The sequence below is a fragment of the Salvelinus fontinalis genome, chromosome 3, assembly GCF_029448725.1.
Source record: "Salvelinus fontinalis isolate EN_2023a chromosome 3, ASM2944872v1, whole genome shotgun sequence".
NCBI classification, from domain to species: domain Eukaryota; kingdom Metazoa; phylum Chordata; class Actinopteri; order Salmoniformes; family Salmonidae; genus Salvelinus; species Salvelinus fontinalis.
The window spans coordinates 45,789,789-45,811,548 of NC_074667.1; the positions used below are offsets into that span (position 1 = coordinate 45,789,789).

At 39.8% G+C, this 21,760-nt stretch overlaps 1 protein-coding gene across 8 annotated transcripts; it reads right to left on the minus strand.

Moving 5' to 3' along the window:
* Positions 1 to 4,237: 4,237 nt before the first annotated feature.
* On the minus strand, positions 4,238 to 17,990 carry LOC129850568 (complement decay-accelerating factor-like). Of its 8 annotated transcripts, XR_008758827.1 has the most exons (13): positions 17,779 to 17,989; positions 17,423 to 17,614; positions 17,213 to 17,315; positions 17,023 to 17,093; positions 15,453 to 15,638; positions 14,041 to 14,115; positions 13,850 to 13,900; positions 9,223 to 9,282; positions 8,940 to 8,993; positions 8,612 to 8,671; positions 7,464 to 7,512; positions 6,695 to 6,776; positions 6,217 to 6,504 (listed from the first exon to the last, which is right to left on the minus strand). XR_008758827.1 is itself a non-coding variant. In XM_055916917.1 (12 exons), exons 1-11 carry the CDS (start codon positions 17,840 to 17,842, stop codon positions 6,713 to 6,715), a joined length of 966 nt encoding a protein of 321 aa, XP_055772892.1. In that variant the 5' UTR covers positions 17,843 to 17,990; the 3' UTR covers positions 6,217 to 6,504; positions 6,695 to 6,712. The 8 variants fall into 8 exon arrangements, 6 of the variants coding, with proteins under 6 accessions (XP_055772894.1, XP_055772892.1, XP_055772883.1 ...); XR_008758824.1 differs by having other exon boundaries at positions 6,695 to 7,512; XM_055916917.1 differs by lacking the exons at positions 8,612 to 8,671; positions 8,940 to 8,993 and adding an exon at positions 9,033 to 9,083 and having other exon boundaries at positions 17,779 to 17,990.
* Positions 17,991 to 21,760: the final 3,770 nt, after the last annotated feature.

The following is a 21,760-nucleotide window of genomic DNA, read 5'->3' on the forward strand; positions in this document are numbered from 1 at the left end:
GTGTGGTCAGCATGTAAAGCCGAAACCACACAGAGACGTCAACAGGGTCAAAATTTGCGTGCGAGAGTAAAGAGTGTCAATTCCCATACACTGCATAGTGTATGCCAACTTCATTCTCATGAATGTCCATAATAAACAGTTGTATTTATGTTCGCTATGTACCAAATGTGACCGATCGCCTTGATTTGGTCTTAGGTTAAAGAAAATGTGCAATTGTTTTTTACATTTCATTGGATTAAAGCAGAGACACAGAGCTACAACATTATACATCATACACTGTATTTTGAGGAACAATGGGAAAGTAATTCTGCTTTGAAAGTTGATAAACTTGTAACCTCACGTTTGAGAAAATAGCCTTTGAATGTTTTGGTACCTACTGGAGAGCTCTCCTTTGTCTACATCCATTCAGCATTGTTCACACCCTCTTAAGCCAGCCCCACCCATCTTTTTAAGCATTTACGTGTGAGGTTACGTGCTAAACAGTGAGTAGTGTAGTAAAGATTTAGACTAAAAGTGGTACGAGTAGTAGCCTACAATAAGGAAAAATTCCAGGTAAACAAAGGGTCCAGATAAAAATATTTTATAAATATTAGATGACGCTTACCCAGACACACTTGTCTAACTTGATGTGTCATGTGAAAGAAATGCTATAACCCCCAGCCACATCTTGCTAAATGGATGGGTCTCTACAGGAGGTGTAAACGATACAGCCAAATGGTTACTTGCATAGTAGCAACATCAGATATGTATAGTGTCAATATATAGAAAATAATATACAGTATGTACAAGAACAATATCAATGACGATATCAGGGATAGATGAGGTAGTTAAATGCATACAATCAGGGGTAAAGTGGCTGAGCAACAGGATAAAAACATAAATAGTAGCAGCAACGTATGTTAGGAGAGTCATATGAATAGATGCACTGCAGATAGTGCTGATGGCAGATCCATCCGAACCACACATGGAACAAGGGAATCTATATTCGGAGAGCCTGTTTCTGTCCTGCCCTTGACTTTGGTGCAGGGCATATGATGACCCCTGTCACAGTGCTGTTTCACAACACCAGCAATCTCAGACAAAGTGTTCACTCTGGTCTTTCTGAAGCGCTGCTTGATGAGGCCGGAGCACCAGTCGGAGACAAACTTGATGTGGCCTGTGATCAGGAAGTGAGGGTCCAGACTGTGGTGGAGCCTCTGGAAAATACAGAAATAATGTGAGGTCAATAAAAGTAGTACCAATCATGTTGGAGGTCAATGAAATAATCAAAACGTGTTTATGCTTTACATACCAAGTGTTGTCATCGATTCCTTGTAGAGATGCCACATCACTGCTATTGTCACATGGGATGGCAGCAGCTTTCCACCGAAGTGTTTGTGTCCTGGGTGGTGTCCTGGTAATATTATTGCATTATCCTGTGTAGTTGTTGATTAAGTTCACAACTCGCTGCAAGTCCTAATGCTTGCTTAGGCCAGCTCTCTTTTCAATTGGAGGCATTAGACCATTCTCCATGTATGACTGGTGGAGGAGAGCCAGGTGTGTTCTACTGATGCTGAAAGACAAATTCCAGATACAAATATTTTAGCATTATTATACAATAGCCGTATTCACCGTCAGACACACCTGGCTAACTTGATGGGTCATGTAATCATCTGCTGTGGCAAATAAGCCATCCAATATTTTGTTGACCTAACTTTACACTCATTGACCTCCATGCAAAAACTCCTTGCTTGGTGGGCAGAAAAAACGCCACCTGCATACTGCAGTTATACTGCACTCTGACTGCAATCTTTTATTCGTAAGGGTGGGATCGGTTGCTTGTCTCCCGAGTGGATCTATTTTACTTACCCTTTGGAAACATCACTCGGTATGCAGAGCAGTGCAGTTTTCAGATTTATCACTAACCCGTACTAATACCACAAGGTGGAAGCCTTTCACTGTGAAGACAGGCAACACAGCCCATCACCATCATACACTAAGTATGGTAATAAAAAATGTCTAATCAGTCTGTCTAATTGACAGACATTGATTAATCTAAATTGGCAAGAATATAATTTGATTAATTTGTTAAATCCAAATATTTATTATGTGTATTAACCTTTCAACTGCTATGCATTAGCCTACACGTTGTCCTCCCTCCATCCAGCCAACCAGATGACAAAGGGGGTTCTTATCTACTTCAAAACACTGTTCTACCGCTCCATCAGTTTTGAGGTTATTGTTTGTACCAACCCAACCCCAGCTGCCTGTGAAGTGCCTATACCCCAGATTTGAAATGCAATGTTTTTATAACACAGATAATTTGACTCTGTACGCTAGTGTGATCTTGCATATACGGCTGTGTTCTTGTACATCTGTGCACACAGTGTTAGACCCCAGCTGTACTGTATGTAACAAAATAATGTATCCAGGAAAGAGATGGCAAAATGTGCCTTCATAGGCACAGCTGTTGTTGTCTAAAAATACTGATTAAGTTTGTTAGAGTACTCTTAAAAAGATGATTGTGAAGAGATGGCTAAGACAAAAAATGGCCATCAAGAGAAACTAAATTTAACAGGTAGTGAAAATATAAATATTTACATTCATTTCCCCACCTCTTAACTGTGTTTTTCTACTAGGAGGGTGAGTGTCTAGCAAGGGGTTGCAGCCAGCCTGGACACCCCTTGGGCACTGATGCTGGAGACAAGGCAGTCTGTCCTTCTTGCTCTGCTTACTCGCAGGTCTGTCAGCACATTTAATAATACTGGAGAAGGCACTATCAACACTTGTAGGTTGCCAACGGTAAGCCTCGTCTTATATACCGAACAAAAATATAAATGCAACATACAACAATTTCAACAATTATACTAAGTTACAGTTCATATAAGGAAATCAGTCAATTGAAATGGAATTCATTAGGCCCTAATCTATGGATTTCACATGACTGGGCAGGGGCACAGCCATGGGTGGGCCTGGGGGGGGCATAGGCCGACCCACTGGGGAGCCAGGCCCAGCCAATCAGAATAAGTTTCCTCCCCTAGAAGGGCTTTAATACAAACAGAAAAACTCCTCAGTTTCATCAACTGTCTGGGTGGCTGGTCTCACGACTAAACCGCAGGTGAAGAAGCCGGATATGTAGGTCCTGGGCTGGCGTGGTTACACGTGAACTGCGGTTGTGAGGCCGGTTGGACGTACTGCCAAATTCTCTAAAACGACATTGGAGGCAGCTTATGGTAGAGAAAATAACATGAAATTCTCTGGCAACAGCTCTGGTGGATATTCCTGCAGTCAGCATGCTAATTGCACGCTCCGTCAAAACTTGAGACACCTGTGGCACATTTTAGAGTGGCCTTTTATTGTCCCCAGCATTAGGTACACCTTTTGAAATGATCATGTTGTTTAATCAGCTTCTTAAAATGCCACACCTGCCAGGTGGTTTGATTATCTTGGCAAAGGAGAAATGCTCACTAACAGGGATGTAAACACATTTCTGTAAATTTTGAGAGAAATAAGCTTTTTGTGCATATGGAACATTTCTGGGATCTTTCATTTCAGCTCATGAAACATGGGACCAACACTTTACATGTTGCGTTTGTATTTTTATTCAGTATAGATGACTGGACTACAGAGCGGGAGACAAATCTCTACACTCTTGATGACGCTATTTATATCAAGGCGTCTGTAACTGGCCAAGTCACCAATTCTTCTGGATGCCTTCCGCTTTCAAAACATGGACATATCAAAAGTGAGATAAAATAAGTTATGAAAAAAGTCACACACGCCTAACATCATATACTGTATCTGTGGTGGCCTATCGGTAAAGACCCATGGCCATTACTTGTTGCCTTATTGTTGTGTTGCAGGTTTATATTAACTGTACCTTGAGAGCAGCTTTTGCATTTAGCCCTATAACTGCTGTCAACAAAGCCTACACATATAACCAGTCTACATCCAGGTGAGGGGGAAGGTACAGTATGAAGGTACTTTTAGCATAATTTCCTGCCAAGTTTTGTACTTACATTCACATGTGTTTTACCACTTCAATACCCATAATTGTTGTAAAATGTGACATGAGTGAGCAGTCAGACCATCAGAGCAGGGTCATGTGGCCTCCGTTTCCATAGATGGCTGTCTGTGCATGGAGCTGAGGTGTGTGAATGCTGTGACTCCGGCTGTGAAAACATAAGGACGAGAAGGGGCATCTAGACGAGCGACTGAGGGTAATGCAAGTTTTTTTGTACAATAACATACTGTAGCCTACATGTGTACATTTGTTTATTTTGATGATCCATGAAATACATATGTAACCAGAACAGAAAAAATTATTTGCATCATTTAGGAATTTACAGTACAGTCCCCTGTTGTGAAGCGTTACTTATTGATGTTTTGCCTCAATGTCTCCATTGCATCAGATACCAGAAGCCTCATGCAGGGACCTGCAATCACAAGAGCCACAGTTCAAGGCTCTAAGACCGTAGACAGACACACAATGGAGGAGTGTAAGCACAGTGCAACGAGGGGCTTTTCTGGCCATGTGTTCAAAGTCAGGTTTATATAATGGCTTGGTTCTTCCCAGTAAGCATGGTTGTGAACGTATCTATTGAGTTTCTCCATTTGCCAGTGATTTGGTTATTTTGTTAGACTGGTTTAACATGCTTTAGTCTTTCTTTACACCCGTCATAACAGACATATCAATTGACCTATCATGCATTCCTTCATTGCAATGGTTTATAACGACAACATGTTTGTCATTTCTGCAAGCCGATGTGAAAATGGTGTTTAATAAATCAAAGGCAGCAGTCTGGCATGGTTGATCTCCTCTCTCATGGCTATTGTTGTGGCCACCGTATTACTGTGCAGCTTTCTGCTTTTGAGCAACAGAAAGAGCCTTCTAAACAGCACAGACGTAAAAAGTATTATTTTAACAAGTCCCTGCAACCAAAACTTTCGTAATGTGTTTATCTTGAGAAAACAAACCCCATCATTAGAAAATGTACATACTACTTTAATATTTACACAAATGTCTCAAAAGGAGAAAAAGCAGTTTATCATAGAATGACTTGAGAGATTTTAAAAAGGAATTAAAATATTTTAAAAATCCACCCCAAAACACTAATTCACTGTGTTAAACACTAATATGAGAACAATATTTTTTTGTGATTTGTTTTAATTTTGGCGTTATAATAGTTGGGAGCAACATAGAAAGTCGACAAAAAAAAAATGCAACGCTCTATGGGCTAGCCTGCAAAACGTAGCTACACACAATAATACCAAAGACAATATCAGCATGTAACGTAGCTAGTTAACTGTAAAGTCGCCTAAACAAACTACACTATCAATTTAAGAGTCTACGATCTCATCATGTTCAACCTGCAGATCGATGTGCCTCACAGAATGGAGTATAACATTCGCAACGGCAGATGTACTTTTGAGGAGATAGGAAACGCTGACAAAGCGACACCAAGGGGCCGCGCGGTGCATTCTGGCCAATTCTGCGACAAGACGCGCTCTCCTTGATGTGAATGCGAGTCTATTGGGCACTAGCTAGACAAAACGACATTAGCACGAATTTCTATAAGATCTTTGGCAACAGCACCATGGACTAGAGGCAAATAGGAACAATATGCTAGACCATTCGTCAAATTATACATTTCTCAATGTAGAAATATCGCAAAAATATGATCAATGGCTCATTCGAAAGACATCCTCCCGAGTTATGACGTCGGCCAGTATTACAATCGGACATGTATGATAGACATTTGCGATCTAAAAGTTGTATTCCTATTAACTTCCAGTGTAGAGGGACTTTATCACGGTGCTACGTAATACCGGCCACGTCTGCCTGCTTGAACGCCATTAACTCGGATACACGTGAAAAGACCCAGGGAATCGATAGAACATCACTCAGATGCACCAAAAAAAATATAACATTCAAAATGGGCGAACCTTTCCTTTAAATCACACATTTGGGGCGAGGAAATGAACATGAGCTGGTTTCCCTGACCCACGTTGAGCCTACTTGAAAATAAATACAGTAGATTTAACAGGAATGTCCACTTTACCAGACCCAGATTATTTTCCTTTGAGCCGCAATCATTCCGTACACATTTAGGAATGTCAGAGATGATCAGCCTGAGGATTTCCTCAATCATACATTTTGTTTAGTGCATTAATCTTATTACAGGGCCTTCTGCCCACTCAACACAGCTGACTAGCAACTTGTAGACAAATATGGTATTTGACAATGCAAAAAGCTTTTTATTACACATGTTCCAGTTTTGAATATAAATACATAAAAAAATATTTAAATATTATTCTTCAAACATTGGGTTAAAACATTTACACTGACTTTCAAAAAATATTTACATCTTCATGACAAAAGTACAATTATAACTTTCATTCGATAATGTCACATACGTAAAGGCACTGTAAATTAAGTGGCTTTGTTCAACCAGGGAATGGTCTGAGACAATTACTGGGCACTTCTTTTCAAGGACACAGATGCAGACAGGAGCAGTCCTAGCCCTGAAAATAAATTAGATATTTTAGACAAAGCATTGACTCAATGGAGCAGTTGGCAATAGTTTCACTATTTAGATTACTCAAGTTCAAAGACAACCACAAACTGTATAGTCATACGAGTAAGACTTTGGTTAAAAGATAGGACATTTGTTTCATAATGGGTTTAAGAGAATCATGTATGAATTGTAGATACCTTGGGTAGGCATTCAACTTAGTCATTTTGAAATTGTAATAACTCCTCTTTTCTTCTTGAGTCTTCTCCTGTCTGGTAGGAGCTATGCAACATTTTCAAATAATGAAATTGTCAGGATTATCATGTTTACATATAAATAATAGTGCAGTAAGGAAACACAGTAGATTATGCATGCCAATCTCAGTATTTTAGTGCTTAGTTTGGTAGCTGTGTTCCAGTGTGGTAGTCAGCTGGTCAGTTTAGCACGGTGTATGGTAGGTCTAGCTTCCTAGCCACCTCCCTTTTGAACACCATACTATACTCTCTTTTTCAATACCAATATCTCTGTCCGAGAGTGCCTTTGGAAAGGATTTCCCAACTTCCTTGATTTTTCAACACCCAGCAGGAAAGACAAAGCTTTAGCGGAATGGCCAAAAACAGGCAAAGGCAACTATGGCATGTACAGTAGCAAGTTGAAGTATCTAGCAAAAAGTTTGATCATGCAAATCACAGGTATCGTAGGGAATACATGAATATGAAACGCCAGACTGAATGTTAGTTCATGGGTTATGTAATTCCGTAAACAGCATTGTTTAGTTCAATTAATTGGCCAGCCGTATGGCTAGTTTATCCAAATAATTCATTTGTGTAATGAACAGTGTAAAGTACATTAGCAGAAGTTGTAGTGAATGCATATATAGTTAGGGGGAAAATAATAGCTGTGATTCAGTTGTAGGTGAAATCGTGCACTATTTTCTAGTAAGAGAAATGATCAAATGTAGGTTCTCACCCTTTCATCTTCTGAAAACGATATAATACGAACAGCACAATAAGTGTAACTGCAAAAGATAAGGAATCAATCATAAGTCCCCTGTATGATCGTGGTCAAGAGGTCAAAAATGGTCAAGAGAAAGTGTAATACAAATCTGATAAACATGGTAACATTGGAAAGTCAGCAGTTTGACTAGGCCTACTAGTGTAACAGATCAAGTAATGTGAAGGTAATTCTTGATGAGTCACAGAAGGGAATGTTTTCCCCAGTACAGTATACAACAAAGAATCCGGTTAAGTTAGAACACATCCTTACATGCTGACTATAGGGCACGTGAGTGCATCCGCATGTTGATTTTGTCCATCCACACTAGACGCGATCAGAACGCCAGGTTGAAATATTAAAACAAAATCTGAACTATATTAATTTTGGGACAGCTTGAAACATTCATGGACATTAGCTAGCTAACTTGCTGTTGCTAGCTAACATGCGGACGAACTGGGATAAACAATGGGTTGTTATTTTACCTGAAATGTACAAGATACTTTTTTTTTGATGGATCTTTCTAGAATTTTGAGTCACATTGTGTGTTCTCTACTCTGACAATTAATCCACAGTTGAAAAAGGGGAAACCTTGTTAGTTTCTAGTGTTAGATTCTGGGTGAAACTTGGAACATTGTTATACGCAGAAGCATATTATATAAAGGAGTGAAAGGGACTGGTTTTACATCAGAAGTTAATGGTTATCTGTAGGAAACAGATGGCTTTGGAATGTGTTGGGTGGACGGGAGGAAGTCACATGATTGCTATAGGGAAAGCGGATGGACATCTATGGATTAGGCGAAGGAGCTGTTGAGGTCAAATCCCCTGAAGTGAGAAATTATGGTTTATTACACTCTTCCTGTCGAACCATAAGATGTAAGGATCGGAGAGGAGGAGGAGTGCCTAAAGTGGAGTATATATATACAATTTGGTGGTAGAAACATGTTTGTCTGAATCCAGCTGTATCGACCCTTTGGGAAGAATTAAACTTGGGTTAAGCTTCTCTAGTGTCTGTGAGTTATTTACTCTAAACATTAGAACCTAATACTAGTAATATGTCCTTGTACAGTCTTCTTCTGTGTATTTTATATGGTGGTTGGCAACCAACTTTAAAGGTGCATTACCACAACCGACTGGAGTCTGGACCTCATTCATCTTTCAGTCGCCCCCGTGCGTATATGCTCCTAAAAACCAATGAGGAAATGGGAGTGGCGGGACTTGCAAGAACCAAGTTCTATTTTAGTGCCTGGCTACACAGATACTCGTTCACACATGCAAGCAGTTTGAATAACCTCTATAATTTCATCCAATGTCTAAATGTATTTATCAACGCTCGCACATGCAACCTGGGCAGTGTGGTCAGCATGTTAAACTCAAAAGCCTATTGGACAAATTTTACCAGACACATATCTCCCTCTCAATTGTGATTGTTTCAAATGATTTATTTCTTACCTATGACGAAGCCGATCACACTTCCCACGACTGCTGCATGTGAGCTGGAAAAATCTATAACGACAAAATAATAAATCACTTGAAATATCTTACTTGTAGTTGCGTTGATGTCATGTTCACCAATACCATGATGCCTCCCTGAAACTGCAAATACAAAATTACTATATAAATCATGGATAGGGAGTGAAAGTTATTACCATGGTCTAGACTCTAGAGAACTCTAAAAAAAGTTGATTCATTTGATCATCAAGCCCTTGATTATATTGGGCTAGATTTACTCTACCTTGTATTGTTGGTGGAACAGTCGATGTTGTTATTGGTTTCAAAGGAATGGCATTGACATCTATGAAATAGAAATGCACAATGGTTATTTTGTATTGCACCTTCATGCAGTGCTGTCATTTTTGTTTATATGTGTACACCTAGTACTATGGTCACTGATGCAGACCTCTGGAACATCTACATTTTAAAAAGTCTAATAAATCCATGTAATATAGCCTACACCATCACAATCAATCCATTATTTATTTTAGACAGGTCTACAGAAACATGATATGAAGAAAATGTAGTAGATTCAGAAGAACAGAATAGCATACTGACTTTTCCTTATGTTAAGCACTGATCTGGCTATGCCATATGACTGTGGGCGAGACTACCATAGTTAATTTAGCAGACAAGATTTGCTTTATATTCCGTGGCATTATTTTATAGTATGAAGAATACAATTGAACATAGCTGAATAGAAACAATATTTTCTCAATGATTTGAGGGATTTGCAACTATTCTGTGTTGAGTGGTTAAAAAAGAAGTCCTCCTACAGTTGAAGTCGGCAGTTTACATACACCTTAGCCAAATACATTTAAACTCACATTCACAATTCCTGACATTTAATCCTCATAAAAATTCCCTGTTTTAGGTCAGTTAGGATCACCGCTTTATTTTAAGAATGTGAAATGTCAGAATAATAGCAGAGAGAATTATTTATTTCATCATTTTCCCAGTGGGTCAGAAGTTTACATACTCAAATCGTATTTGGTAGCATTGCCTTTAAAATTGTTTAACCTGGGTCAAATGTGTCAGATAGCCTTTCACAAGCTTCCCACAATAAGTTGGTTGAATTATGGCCCATTCCTCCTGACAGAGCTGGTGTAAATGAGTCAGGTTTGTAGGCCTCCTTGCTCGCACACACTTTCAGTTCTGCCCAGACTTTCTATGGGATTGAGGTCACGGCTTTGTGATAGCCATTCCAATACCTTGACTTTGTTGTCCTTAACTTCACTAGGGTAGGGGGCAGCATTCGGAATTATGGATGAAAAGCGTGCCCAAATTAAACTGCCTGCTACTCAGCCATAAAAGCTAGAATATGCATATAAATTAGTAGATGGAGAGAAAACACTGAAGTTCAAACTGGTTGAATGATGTGAGTATAACAGAACGCATATGGCAGGCAAAAACCTGAGAAAAAAATCCAACCAGGAAGTGGGAAATCTGAGGTTTGTAGTTTTTCAAGTTATTGCCTATTGAATATACAGTGTCTATGGGATCATATATTCCACTAGATGTCAGTCTTTAGAACCTTGTTTGATGCTTCTACTGTGAAGGATGGGGGAATGAGAGCTGAATGAGTCAGAGGTCTGCCAAAGTGGCATGAGCTGATCACGTGCGCTCACGTGAGAGTTAGCTTGCGTTCCATTGCATTTCTACAGACAAAGGAATTCTCCGGTTGGAACATTATTGAAGATTTATGATAAAAACATCCTAAAGATTGATTCTATACTTCGTTTGACATGTTTCTACGAACTGTAATATGACTTTGTCTGGACTTGCCCGCGCCTCGTGAATTTGGATTGTGTACTAAACGCGAACAAAAATTTGGTATTTGGACAAATGGACTTTATCGAATAAATCAAACATTTATTGTGGAACTGGGATTCCTGATGAAGATCAAAGGTAAGTGAATATTTACAATGCTATTTTGACTAATGTTGACTCCACAAAGTAGATGTCCTAACCGACTTGCCAAAACTGGCTTTTTCCTTTGCAACTCTGCCTACAAGGCCAGCATCCCGGAATCGCCTCTTCACTGTTGACGTTGAGACTGGTGTTTTGTGCGTACTATTTAATGAAGCTACCAGTTGAACACTTGTGAGGCATCTATTTCTCAAACTAGACACTATGTACTTGTCCTCTTGCTCAGGTGTGCACCGGGGCCTCCCACTCCTCTTTTGGTTAGAGACAGTTTGCTCTGTTCTGTGATGGAGGTCGTACACAGCGTTGTACGAGATCTTCAGTTTCTCGCCTGGAATAGCCTGCATTTCTCAGAACAAGAAGACTGACGAGTTTCAGAAGAAAGGTCTTTGTTTCTGGCCATTTTGAGACTGTAAGCGAACCCACAAATGCTGATGCTCCAGACACTCAACTAGTGTAAATTAGGCCAGTGTTATTGCTTCTTCAATCAGAACAGTCTTCAGCTATGCTACCATATTTGCAAAACGGGTTTCTAATGATCAATTAGCCTTTTAAAATGATAAACTTGGATTAGCTAACACAATGTGCCACTGGAACACAGGAGTGATGGTTGCTGATAATGGGCCTCTGTACACGTACGTAGATATTACATTAAAAAATCTGCCATTTCCAGCTACAATAGTCAACATATGCACTGTATTTCTGATCAATATGTTATTTTAAATGGACAAAAAAAAGAAGCTTTTCTTTCAAAAACAAGGAAATTTATAAGTGACCCCAAACTTTTGAACGATAGTGTATGCCTGTTAGGTTCTACACCTGTTGTAGAACTGATTAATGTGCTTACTTTTAAGAAGGTATTTGGCCACTTAACAAAACATATGCCTACATGAGGTGTGCGACTATGATTTTTAAAAGTCGCAGTTTCTTGCCTTACTGCACACAAGCTGGGCATCATTCACAAGTGATAGGCTAATATTGTCACCCATCAGACTGTTCTTGATTTAATCTCATCTTTACATACAGTGCATGCGGAAGTATTCAGACCGCTTGACATTTTCCACATTTTGTTACAGCCCTATTCTAAAATGGAAATCGTTTTTTCCTCTCAATCTACACACAATACCCCATAATGACAAAGCAAAAACAGGTTAAAATGTTTAGCAAATGTATAAAAAATAAAAATACAATTTTCATAAGAACTCAGACCCTTTACTTTGGCAGGGATTACAGCCTCTAGTCGTCTTTGGTATGATGCTACAAGCTTGGCACACCTTTATTTGGGGAATTTCTCCCATTCTTCTCTGCAGATACTCTCAAGCTCTGTCAGGTTGGATTGGGAGTACAGCTGCATAGCTATTTTCAGGTCTCTCCAGAGATGTTCAATCTGGTTTAAGTCCGGGCTCTGGCTGGGCCACTCAAGAACATTCAGAATTGTCCCGAAGCCACTCCTGCGTTGTCTTGGCTGTGTGCTTAGGGTTGTTGTGCTGTTCGAAGGTGAACCTTCACCCCAGTCTGAGATCCTGAGCGCTCTGGAGCAGGTTTTCATCAATAAATCTCTAATTTGTGCAATTCATCTTTCCCTCGATCCTGACCTGTCTCCAAATGTAAAACTTGGCATTCAGGCCAAAAGAGTTCAATCTTGGTTTCATCAGACCAGAGAATATTGTTTCTCATGATCAGTCCTTTAGGTGCCTTTTGGAAAACTCCAAGCCGGCTGTCATGTGTCTTTCACCGAGTATTGGCTTCGGTCTGGCCACTCTACCAGGCCTGATTGGTGGAGAGCTGCAGAAATCGGAGAACCTTCCAGAAGGACAACCATCTCCACAGAGGAACTCTGTCAGAGTGACCATCAGGTTCTTGGTCACCTCCCTGACCAAGGCCCTTTTCCCCCCAATATTTCCCCCCAATTAAACCGGGCGGCCAGCTCTAGGAAGACTCTTGGTGGTTCCAAACTTCCTCCATTTAAGAATGATGGAGGCCACTGTGTTCTTGTGGACCTTCAATGCTGCAGAAATGTTTTGGTACTCTTCCCCAGATCTGTGCCTCGACAATCCTGTCTAGGCGCTCTACGGACAATTCCTTTGACCTCATGGCTTGGTTTTTGCTCTGACAAACTGTCAACTGTGGGACCTTATATAGACAGGTGTGCCTTTCCAAATCATGTCTAATCAATTGCATTTACCACAGGTGGACTCCAAGTTGTAGAAAATTTCATAACAAAGGGTCTGAATACTTAGGTAAATAATGTATTTCTGTTTATTATTTATAAAAAACAGTTTTTGCTTTGTCATTATGGGGTATTGTCTGTAGATTAAGGATAAAGTTGTAATCTAACAAAATGTGGAAGGGAAGGGGTCTGAATACTTTCCGAATGCAATGTATACTAAATAATATGTTTTGATTCATAATGGACCATTATCACGCACCTGTCTCAAGACAGGGGCAGGGGAAAACAATACATGTTATCGATGCACTTATATAGGGAATAGAGGACGCTTTTCCTGTGCCAGCCAGGTAGGCTATACTTCTGTTGCTTCTCTTTACAATGTGCTTAATATTAGGAAAGTTTAAATAAATAGTAGCTGATGGGATCCTCTTTTTAAGAGGCCATCACTCAGTTTTGTCACGCAATTGCATAGCTTATAGAAATGTTACGCAACATGCTCTCATGAAGTGTTTAATTAGATTTTTGAATACATTTGCATTGATGTCAGTGATTAGAGGGACAATAGAGTGCGGAGTACCAGGCAGTTAGCAAGTTTGGAAGGCTACTAATGACCATCAGCAGCATCAGCGCTTGGAGAAGCCTAATTACTGTGACTAAACGGTCAAGTGGAATTTGGCTGCCGTCATGACTCGTGATCGCCAGTAATACGGTCACCATAACAGCCCTATGTACACAAATGTTAACATTAAAATAATCACTTGAATTAGCTTACTTGTAGCTGTGTTGGTGTCATGTTCACCAATGCTATGATGCGTCCCTGAAACTGCAAATAATTATATAATCATGCATAGGGACAGAATGTTATTACCATGGTCTAGACTCTAGAGAAATCTAACGTAGTTGATTCAACTAATCGTCAAGCCCTTGATTACACTGGGCTAGATTTACTTGGATTTGCTCTACCTTGTATTGTGGGTGGAACAGTCGATGTTATTGATGCTGATATGGTTGTTGGTTTCAAAGGAATGTCATTGACATCTATGAAATAGAAATGCACAATGGTTATTTTGTATTGCACCTTCATGCATACACCACTGTTACATGTTACACAGAGGGATTTAAAGAAGAAAGATCAATGACAATGTTCCTTATCATAGTCTGATGGTGCAACCCACTGGGCACGCAGTTGAATCAACGTTGTTTCAAAGTCATTTGTCAACCTATTGTGACATGGAATCTATGTTGAAAACACATTTACCAAAAGGAGTCACTGTTCAAGCAGCAATCGTTGGACTATGGCTTCACATTTTACTTCAATATACCTCTTTAGTTAGTGGCATGACATTGAATCAATGACTTTGATTCAAACATACCATTTTACTATCAACATTGAAAGGTCAAATAAATATGTCTAATCAAATATGAAATTAATAATAATTTCAAACACCCAATCTTGACTATAGACCCTTTTCCAGTACACGACACACTGATGTCATGCACAGATGCTCGCGACTCTTGGCGGCAGTAAGAAAGCAATTGCCATCTGCGCCCATTCAACATAGCCCAGATTTAGGTTTTTATTACTTCTAAACAAAATGTTAGGGTTCTCATACGCTTACAAATACGTCTTGATTCTTGCTTGAACAGTCTAATATTATTTTTTGGTTGTGATCTTTGCAAAATAATTATTTTGGATGCAGTAGTTAGCTGGAATGGTAACGCTCATTGACATTGGCTAGCTTTTGCTACAGCCTAAGAGACATTTTACTAGTTGAAGTTGAAGTGTTTTTAAAAAAAGTATAATGCAATTGATATGCAATGATAATGACAAACATTATATTCATACAAGCAGGACATTCATACGAGCCATAAAATCCAATTATAATCCAAAAGTAATGTGAAATGCACTCGGAAGCAACATGTAAAGAGGCTTTTTTTTGCTGGCGTTCTATAAGAACTGCATATTCTGCCACCAACTTCCATGCATCGCCCTCATGCAGCAATGTTTGCAAACACAGAAAGGGTTCTATAGGAAGGAAAAGATTTTACATTTCTACGTGGAATTTTCTATGCAAATTTCAATAAACATTGTTCTGATGATTATGTTGAAATTTGATTGATGTAACAACCTGTTAGTCAAGTAATTAATTGTATTTAATTTGAAGTTTTAGCTAAATTACAATGTTTACAACACTGGTTGGAATAACAAACAGTACTGGTTGATTACCTTTTGCAAATCCAAATGTGTTTTCCATGTCACTCACAATAGGGTGACAAATTACATTGAAACAACATTGATTCAACCAGTGGATGCATGCAGTGTCTAGATGTAGGGTGTTCGCAGATCATTTATCAAACATAAATGGAATTCATACCTTTGCATTCAGGACGGAATGAGTTGTATTCACCATCTTCATCGCACTCAATGGATTTGTTTCCAATGAGGGTGTAACCTTCATCACAGGAATACTGTATGACATCCCCATACTCTGGAAACTGTTTGTCAGGCTTCTCTGAGATCATTCCATTCATTATATCAATAGGTTCTTCACAAGTTACCACTGAGGGAGACATACATGGGTGCATTATATTTGTTAGTGCTGAGCGACTAAGCAAATGATAATTTTTGGGCTATTAAACTACTAATTGACCAAAGTCTTTTTTGTGAGCCAGATTCGCCGTTTCTCTAGACCGAAATCAAATCATTCACAATAGAAATCAAGTCGAGGGGCAAATCGCAATTGCATACTCCTTGCGTCCCATCTCCTCCTCAAACCCTTTTTTCTCTCTCATCCAATATTTTTGAGAAGGAGAGGACGTGAGGACCATGCAATTCAGATTCTCCCAAGAACTATGTGGGATGCTGGGCTAAAGGAAGTTGTAGTTTATTAACACTACATTCATGTGAATTGCAGGGCCCTAATTTTCTGCCTGATTCCATTGAATTTCCCCCAAAATTCTATTCTGTTTTTTCCAGGTTTCTGTTTCCCTCTGTTTTTCAGGTTTTCCACAAAAAAAAAAAAAAAATCGCTTTAATAGAAAAAAATATTCTGAACAAAATGCAACTATTTAAGATTTTACTGAGTTACAGTTCATATGAGGAAATCTGTCAATTGAAATAAATTCATTAGGCCCTAATCGATGGATTCAACATGAATGGGAATACAGATATGCATCTGTTGGTCACAGAAAAAAAAAAAAGCCTCAATGGGGCTCAGGATCATCACGGTATTTTTGTACATCCAATTGCTAATCAATAAATGCAATTGTGTTCGTAGCTTATGGCTGCCCATATCATATTTTTCACAATATATATATATTTTTTTAATAAATAAGAATTAATTCTCTGGCAACAGCACCGGTGGACATTCTACAATCAGCATGCCAATTGCACGCTCGCTCAAAACTTCTGTGGCATTGTGTTGTGACAAAACTGGACATTTTAGAGTGGCATTTTATTGTCACAAGGTGCACCTGTGTAATGATCATGCAGTTTAATCAGCTTCTTTATATGACATACCTGTCTGGTGGATGGATTATCTTTGCAAAGGAGAAATGCTCACTAACGGGATGTAAACAAATTTGTGGGCAAAAGTTAAGAGAAATACGCTTTGTGTGTGTATGTAACATTTCTGAAATCTTTTATTTCAGCTCATGAAACGTGGGACACTTTATATATTTTTGTACAGTGTAATTTTGATTTTCTAAGTCCGCAACAGTGCTTCAACCACAACAGGAGACCACTTTTAAGGTCTGGGATTATTATTAAATTGTACTTGTTACCCAATTGGTAGTTACAGTCAATGTTTTGGTAATTGAATGGTCACTATTTTTGGCTCTAAAATAATAATCGAACGGAAACGGCAGTAATTTGTGTTATTCTTTCAAACAAGTTCAATGCCTTAGATGTCTAAGGTGTGTCAATGGCAAATATGTAAGATTTACCTTCACATCTTGATCTTCCACTCCAACCTGTGGCATAACACTGCCTGTAACTTGATCCCTGAACTTGATAGCTAGAGGTGGAGAGAGCATGTGTGTGTGAGAGAGAGAGAGGGGGGGTCTGGCATTGAATCTTTGTGCAAAATAATTCCCCCATACTATGATGATACATCAGATATTGAAGCATACTCACCCTTTATCACAAATTGCTCTTGCTGAAGCACCAAAAAGCGTCCCTCCCTTATCAAACTCATATGTCAAATGTGGCATCTCCTTGGGTGCACCGCAGTCTTTATCTGAAATGAATAATCAGCGAGGTAATGGAAGCATTAAAACAATCAACCAACAGTAAACGCTCAACAATCGCACTTGACAGAAGAGGGGCTAGTATTTTGCCGCCTACTTTTGCAGATTAATTCCAGGGTGCTCCACTCTCCACTCGTGCAGGTGATGCTTTCAGATCCTTGCTCTTTCATGTAGCCGTTGGCACATTGAAACGTGACTTCCGAGCCCTCCGGAAAATCGTTCTTTAGGAGCGCATCATTCGTTAGAAAGACATTTTGATTTCCTTCCACTTGAGGTTTGGGACATTCAGCTGAGGATATGATACAGTAAAATAGGTAAACTCCACACACAGATAGAATTACGTTAGCCAGTTCAAGTTAGCAACGTATGTAGCTAGCTAAGCAAAACATTTTCAGGTAAAACTTCTATCAACCTTATCTAGGAAAGGGTTACCATGGCTAGAAACTCACTCACAATCTCCACTTGTTATAAAGATAAGGTATATCAAGCACTTGGTCCATGAATTTGAATAAAACATTTTAAAGTCGAATTTATGTGAAGACAAGTCAGTGTCTCGACCTAACAATTTCTCTATCCTTGTTGAGTATCTATAGCTTACTAATCAGTCCCAGACCATCGACGACTTCAACTGTGTGTTGATCATTTTACTTTATAGCAACTGTGCGGGGCTTGACGTAACACCACGCGCAGCGTGCCCCTCCCGAACCAGTGACGTACGGCGGTGAGTTAATCTTTGTTACTCATTCCAATTCTTTGGACACGCCACACCTCTATAGATTAATGCCAAAGTCTAGACCAGTTTGACTAATTCACTACGCAAACACCATATAAAATAATTTGTATCTGAATAATTTATTGGAGACCGTAAAAACGAAGTGAAACGCACTCTGAGACCATCAAGACCCATTTCTCACCCCATTGGCCCTTGGTATAAAGGCTAATAATAATAATAAATTGAAAGTAATAACCTAATAATACATCCCAACGTGGAAATGTGGGTAATATTTGATTGACATGTTGATCAATGACATTTCAACCAACCTATTCACCTATTTTACATTCCCAATGTGTTATAACTATATGCTTTCAGCCATCTAAAAAAAAGCACAACAAAATTCCAATGAAAACGATCAGATTTTTGGTTTAGTTGTCATCTAAATGTGTTATCACTGTGCTTTCAACCATTTGAAAGCACAACAAAGTTCAAATGGGAATATAATGTCAGATATGTTGTATTTATACAACAATTGAATGTGTTATGACTGTGCTTCATCTAATAGCACATACTGTAGTGCAAGTGATCAGTGCTGTTTGAGATTGTGCCGATTATTATAGCAATTGTGAAGATCTCCACAGACCTGCCACCTTGCATGCAATCCAACCTGGTCTCAGCGCAAAACGTATTATATTATAATTAGCAACTACTTAGTGAGTTAGCTAACCCTTCCCCTAACCCTATATTTAACCTAACTCCAAACCCTAACCTTAAGCCTAACCTAATGTAGCATATCATACTAAAGTAGTCTAACATAACATATCATACTGTATTAAACAGTGGTGGCCGTTGCCGTTTAACATGCGGCAGGATTATTTTTTAAATTTATTAGCATGTTCTTATTTCTATTACATTATATTGGATGACTGTCTTTCATATTCCATTCACCCAGCTCAATGTAACATCGATAGATTTAGGCTACTACATGATACTTGAATTTTGCCTATACAACGTAGGTGCACAGCTTGAGAGAAATTTGAATAATCAAGGTGACAGACATTGACACATTCAATACCGCCTTGCACAATCTTGCCTGCATGTAGCTGATCTAGGGTGTAGTCATTCGTCCAACAGTTGCAAACTAGTGTTTCTATTGGACAAATTCAGGCATGTTTATCGCCGTTTCATTCCGTTTGCTTCTGTTTACGAAACGTTTTTCAACAGAATCGGCGGAATGAATACACTCATGATCACAAACAAAAACAGTTAACATTCATAACAGCCACATACAAACACCATGATCCCTTTCATCATTAGATCATTTATTCTCGCATCAATGCGCTCTCCTCCTCACCTTTTCACTTTGCTTGTGGACTTCAGTGCAAAACACATCAGCTGTCTGTGACCAGGCAAAAAAATAATAATAATTCCAAGCCAAAACATCATATCACAACCGCTAAACGCTACACACAGCCTACATCGTTGTCACCATATTATCTAAAGTCTAGTCAACATAGCTACTAGAACTAAAGCGTTAGTAAACCCGCTACAATCATGCAGTACAGTGTACAGTTAGCAAGCAGTTTAGCAGTTACACTGGCGAGCCTCAGTGGCAATAAATTAATAAAACCAAAAGTATCATGGCGCCGGAGGGGATTGCTGCTGTCTTATCAGCTTATTAACCAACCATGCTATTTTTTTTACATCGTTCATAACTTGTTTTGTGCATAATGTACACTGCTACCGTCTTTTATGACCAAAAAGAGGGACATCAGAATTGCGATTACTCACCTCAAATTGGACAAAGAGTTTTTCTTCAATGAGTCCGCCAGGAGGGATATACTACAGACACCCGACCAGGCTCAGATCCCCGCCATTCACTGAAGAAGGACACTAAGATTTCGCAGAAAAAGATCAGGATGCCTTGTGAGGATCAGGCGACGAGTGGCTAATCTACCTTTGCCTTCCGTCCTGCTAGCTAACTTTTAATCGCTGGAAATTAAATATGATTAACTGAAAGCCCGAATGTCCTACGAATGAGACATTAAAAACGAATATCTTATGTTTCACCGAGTCGTGGCTGAACGACGTTATTAAGAGCATACAGCTGGCGGGTTATACACTATCGGCAGGATAGAACAGCAGCCTCTGGTAAGACACAGGGCGGGGGCCTATGCATATAGGTAAACAACAGCTGGTGCACAATATCTAAGGAAGTCTTGAGGTTTTGCTCACCTGAGGTAGAGTATCTCATAATAAGCTGTAGACCACACTATCTACCTAGAGAGTTTTCATCTGTATTTTTCGTAGCTGTCTACATACCACCACAGACCGATCCTGGCACTAAAACCGTGCTCAATGAGCTAACCCCATAAGCAAACAGGAAAACGCTCATCCAGAGGCGGCGCTCCTAGTGGCCGGGGACTTTAATGCAGGGAAACTTAAATCTGTTTTACCTCATTTTTATCAACATGTTAAATGTGCAAGCAGAGGGAAAAAAATTCTAGACCACCTTTACTCCACAGACAGAGACGCGTACAAAGCTCTCCATCGCCCTCCATTTGGCTAAATGATTCCTGCTTACAAGCAAAACATTTAAGCAGGAAGCACTAGTGACTTGGTCTATAAAAAAGTGGTCAGATGAAGCAGATGCTAAACTACAGAACTGTTTTGCTAGTACAGACTGGAATATGTTCCGGGATTCTTCCAATGGCATTCAGGTGTACCCCACATCAGTCACTAGCTTTATCAATAAGTGCATCGAGGAAGCCGTCCCTACAGTGACTGTATGTACATACCCCAACCAGAAACCATGGATTACAGGTAACATTCTCACTGAGCTAAAGGGTAGAGCTGCCGCTTTCAAGGAGCGGGACTCTAACCCGGAAGCTTATAAGAAATCCCACTATGCCCTCCAACGAACCATCAAATAGGCAAAGCGTCAATACAGGCCTAAGATTGAATCATACTACACCGGCTCCGACGCTCGTCGGATGTGGCTGGGCTTGCAGACTATTAAAGACTACAAAGGGAAGCACAACCGTGAGCTGCCCAGTGACACGAGATTACCAGACGAGCTAAATCACTTCTATGCTCGCTTCGAGGCAAGTAACACTGAAACATGCAATAGAGCATCAGCTGTTCCGGAAGACTGTGTGATCACGCTCTCCGCATCCGATGTGAGTAAGACCTTTAAACAGGTCAACATTCACAAGGCCGCAGGGCCAGACGGATTACCAGGATGTGTACTCCGAGCATGCGCTGACCAACTGGCAAGTGTCTTTACTGATATTTTCAAGCTCTCGCAGTCTGAGTCTGTAATGCCTGTGTGTTTCAAGCAGACCACCATAGCCTCTGTGACCAAAAACACCAAGGTAACCTGCCCAAATGACTACCAACGCGTAGCACTCACGTCTATAGCCACGAAATGCTTTAAAAGGCTGATCATGGCTCACATCAACACCATTATCCCAGAAACCCTAGACCCACTCCAATTTGCATACCGCACCAACAGATCCACAGATGATGCAATTTCTATTGCACTCCACAAGGCCCTTTCACACCTGGACTAAAGGAACACCTATTTGAGAATACTATTCATTGACTACAGCTCAGCGTTCAAAACCATAGTGCCCTCAAAGCTCATCACTAAGCTAAGGACCCTAGGACTAAACACCTCCCTCTGCAACTGGATCCTGGACTCCCTAACGGGCCGCCCCC

Excerpts from the sequence above, each read along its gene's own strand:
- LOC129850568 (XM_055916902.1), bottom strand. The coding sequence starts at position 17,842 with ATGTTTTATTCAAATTCATGGACCAAGTGCTTGATATACCTTATCTTT. Across the intron at positions 15,639-17,022 it reads TGGAAGATCAAGATGTGAAG|TGGTAACTTGTGAAGAACCT; the intron begins GTAAATCTTACA and ends TGTCTCCCTCAG. Across the intron at positions 13,901-14,040 it reads TGTTCCACCCACAATACAAG|TTTCAGGGACGCATCATAGC; the intron begins GTAGAGCAAATC and ends AATTATTTGCAG.